The sequence below is a fragment of the Chiloscyllium punctatum genome, chromosome 14 (genome assembly GCF_047496795.1).
Source record: "Chiloscyllium punctatum isolate Juve2018m chromosome 14, sChiPun1.3, whole genome shotgun sequence".
NCBI classification, from domain to species: Eukaryota; Metazoa; Chordata; class Chondrichthyes; order Orectolobiformes; family Hemiscylliidae; genus Chiloscyllium; species Chiloscyllium punctatum.
The window spans coordinates 19498329-19501721 of NC_092752.1; the positions used below are offsets into that span (position 1 = coordinate 19498329).

General features: G+C 45.7%; 1 protein-coding gene across 2 annotated transcripts; it reads right to left on the minus strand.

Annotated features, from left to right (window-relative positions):
• cytl1 (cytokine like 1) lies at window positions 1-1778 on the minus strand. 2 transcript variants are annotated; one of them, XM_072583675.1, is made up of 4 exons: window positions 1629-1778; window positions 929-973; window positions 692-838; window positions 1-248 (listed from the first exon to the last, which is right to left on the minus strand). In XM_072583675.1, exons 1-4 carry the CDS (start codon window positions 1761-1763, stop codon window positions 168-170), a joined length of 408 nt encoding a protein of 135 aa, XP_072439776.1. In that variant the 5' UTR covers window positions 1764-1778; the 3' UTR covers window positions 1-167. The 2 variants fall into 2 exon arrangements, with proteins under 2 accessions (XP_072439776.1, XP_072439774.1); XM_072583673.1 differs by lacking the exon at window positions 1629-1778 and adding an exon at window positions 1057-1331.
• Between the last annotated feature and the right edge of the window lie 1615 nt (window positions 1779-3393).

The window sequence follows — 3393 nt, forward strand, 5'->3', positions numbered from 1 at the left end:
TTGAGTGAAACAGCAATTTATTGTTGGGTAAGAAACACGCATTCCTGCTACACACACACACACAGACTGAAAGCATGCCCTTTTGATTGAAGTAAGTAACCCTTATGTTCTCGGATGACGCCGGTGGTCCAATGTAAATCCACTCGGTCGCTGAAAAGCCAACGTTTTCACTGGGAGAGGTCTTCCTGGGGATCTGGAGGAGGTGGACGTTCCAGATCGGCGCAGTCGTCAGTGAAGAACACAAGGTCCTGTGATTGAACAATAGGTGACACTGAAGTGAATATTGCACAGTACCGGCGCGTCCAACACGAGGGAACTACAACAAACACAAAACAGAAGTTGCTGGAAAAGCTCAGCAGCTCTTGGCAGCATATGATGGCTTTGATTTCTCTGCACAGATGCTACCAGACCCTTGCTGAGCTTTCCCAGCAACTTCTGTTTCTTGGTTCTGATTTACAGCATCCGCAGTTCTTCCCGTTTTTATTACGAGGGAACTAGAAACACATTAAAACAGGAGGGTTTGTGCTTTAAGAAGGAATTCGATAAATAATTGAAAGGGGGAAAACTACAGGGATGTGGATTTGTTCTGTGGAGGGTGGTTCAGTCTAGAAATACAAGCTACAACCTACAGTCCTTATCTTTGGTCGTTGCCCTTTGTAAGTGAACTCGACAGCAATAATGTGTGCATTACCCGGTAGCAGAATCGACTGATCAGGTTGTAGAAGCGCTTGATGCGTAGTTTCAGAAGTGCAATTCTCTTGAGCTCCTTACACTGGGGAGTAAGGAGATTGTCCAAAGAATAGAGGTGGTCGCGAAGTTTGGTCATCACACAAGAGTTCTGAAACGCGAACACAGGTGATCAATATTCCAGTTGCACACAATAACTACACCCCGAATTATCAGCTCCCTTCAAGTGCCAAGTACTTACGTGCACATTAATGTAGAGCTTCGGGAGGTTAGCAAGGCAGCGTTTCTGTGAAAGAAAGGTATTTACTGAGTTAGAATAAGCACTACACAAAGAAAGGTGAGGAAAAGCCAGCTTGGTTTGTGGTTTACCGTGACTGAGAAGCTATCTAATCTTCCCATTAACTCCGTGATTCGTTCACTTTGTCTCAAAACAGCGGAGTAGCATGTTGGCGGGGCGCAATCGGCGATGATAAGGAGCGTGGAGAGGAGAACGATTTTCCGTAAGAAATCCATAACTGGCCCTTTTCACAGCCGCCCGGGTTTGTATGAACTGGAAGTTTCCCCCTTGACTGCGCCTCCCTGCTTATTAACTGCAGGGAGCTGAACTCCTAGTTCTGAACCTGCTCCAAGTTAGGAAAGCGGCTTCTTACCCCCTACTTTCCAGGGTTTGGAAAGAACTCCAGCCGACGTCAGTCTGGATGAAGTGCCCTCCCCGGCAGATAGAAATAAGGATCAGGTTGCAATTGATCAAACTCTGGGATATGTTCCCAACCAGACCTCAACACGAGCCGCTTGTGGCAGAGTTGTACACTGGGCTGGTCAGGAACCGTTATGTTTCTGATTGTAAATCCCTTCAGATGGAATGACAAGACGCCTCACCCTTTACAATCCTGGGTAATACCTCTCTTTTCCCTCACCCTCCAACACCCACACAAACTCACATCTTCTCCATGTGTATCTAACAGTGAATCATCTTCAGGAAGGTAGGATACTAAATACCACGGCGATTTACCCTTCCAACATTTGTACCCAACAAGCTGGCCTAGATTCCATCTCAAATATACACGAGAGTACATGTTCCTCTATTTCATAACTGTGTCACATGAAGCTTTAGGAACCATAGACAAATGTTCCTTTCTTCCATAACACTGTCATGACGTATGATTCTCTGGGAACCATAGACAAATGCAGCCCAAAAGCAAGCCCTTTGTCTGCTGGCCCTTCGAAGAGGCAGTACAGTAAAACCCACTTCCCCACTCTGTCACTCCGTATCTCTGTAATGTTCCTTATTTCAATTATTTATCGAATTCCCTTTGGAAAAAAAAATGTTAAATTTGTGCTCACCACTTATTAACTACTTTCCAAAATCCTAACCACTTTTTACATACCAAGACTTTTCCCCAGGCTTTGCTTGTTAATGTTTCACTAGCCACTGGGTGCTTTCCCGGTGGGAAAATATAAAGTCTTAGCACAATGGGGACTTTAAACAACAACAACAGAAAAAGACTTTTCTTCATGTTGTCTGTCATTTTTTTTTGCCAATTGTATTAAATCTATGCCCTCGAGTGTTTTAAAGTTTTCATGATTTTATGCAACTCCACAAAATCTCTTCCAGACTTTCATAGCTCTAAGAAGAACAACCCCAGCTTTTCCAGTTTACCCTGGTAACTAACTCCCCCATCCCTGGCTCCATTATGGTCAATCTGAACTCAATTCTGTTAATGAGATAGCTTTAAACAGTGGTGAATCTCAAAAACTGGCCAGACTATTCTGTTTATGACTCCCTTAGTTTCGTACTTCTGATCTCTGGTGATGATTAACGTTCCTCAGACAGCTGTTCTTGCCATATTCTGAGATCCACACTCAGTACCATGCATCACCATGTATACACTCTCGATGGTCTGTCTCTCTAACAGCACCACCTCATGCTAGCACAGAGCTGCCCTGCCCCCAATTCATTGTCTGGCTCGTTCAACATTTGAACAAGAAATGTTTTCATTTCCTTTCAGGCATTAAGGGACACGAGATGCAACAACATGGTGGCACAGTGGTTAGCACTGCTGCCTCACAGCGCCAGAGATCCCGGGTTCAATTCCCGCCTCAGGCGACTGACTGTGTGGAGTTTGCACGATCTCCCTGTGTCTGCGTGGGTTTCCTTCGGGTGCTCCGGTTTCCTCCCACAGTCCAAAGATGTGCAGGTCAGGTGAATTGGCCATGCTAAATCGCCTGTAGCGTTAGGTAAGGGGTAAATGTAGGGGTATGGGTGGGTTGCACTTCGGTGGGTCGGTGTGGACTTGTTGGGCCGAAGGGCCTGTTTCCACACTGTAATCTAATCTAAACTCAGAGATACTCCAGACCCCTCTGGAACCTTCTTCCCTTCCCCTTCTCACTGACTCCATCCGCTCTCCCAACCCTTCTCCTGTCATGTATTTATCATCCTTTCCGACATTCTGCAGCCCGATGCTGAACATTCTGTATTCAGCAAAGTCCTCAGGTTTTCCCCCTCTACAAACCCAACTCAATGAATTTCAGCCATGACATGACATTGAACTCTTCTTCTGCTGCCTTTGGCTTTGTGCCTATTTCTTTGGACAAGAGTCCTTTCCCCATCTCACAGATCTCTTCACCCACCTTCAACACTCTCCCTCCACCTACAGCCCTCCCTCCAGTTTCTTGCCTGCACTCGACTTGTTCATTGAGAACTAT

What these genes read in the sequence shown, in the direction of transcription:
- cytl1 (XM_072583673.1), bottom strand. Translation starts at nt 1,200, where the DNA reads ATGGATTTCTTACGGAAAATCGTTCTCCTCTCCACGCTCCTTATCATC. An exon ending in AGCTCTACATTAATGTGCAC is followed by an intron (nt 839 to 928) that starts GTAAGTACTTGG and finishes TTCGCGTTTCAG; the next exon opens with AACTCTTGTGTGATGACCAA. An exon ending in TCAGTCGATTCTGCTACCGG is followed by an intron (nt 249 to 691) that starts GTAATGCACACA and finishes GTTCAATCACAG; the next exon opens with GACCTTGTGTTCTTCACTGA.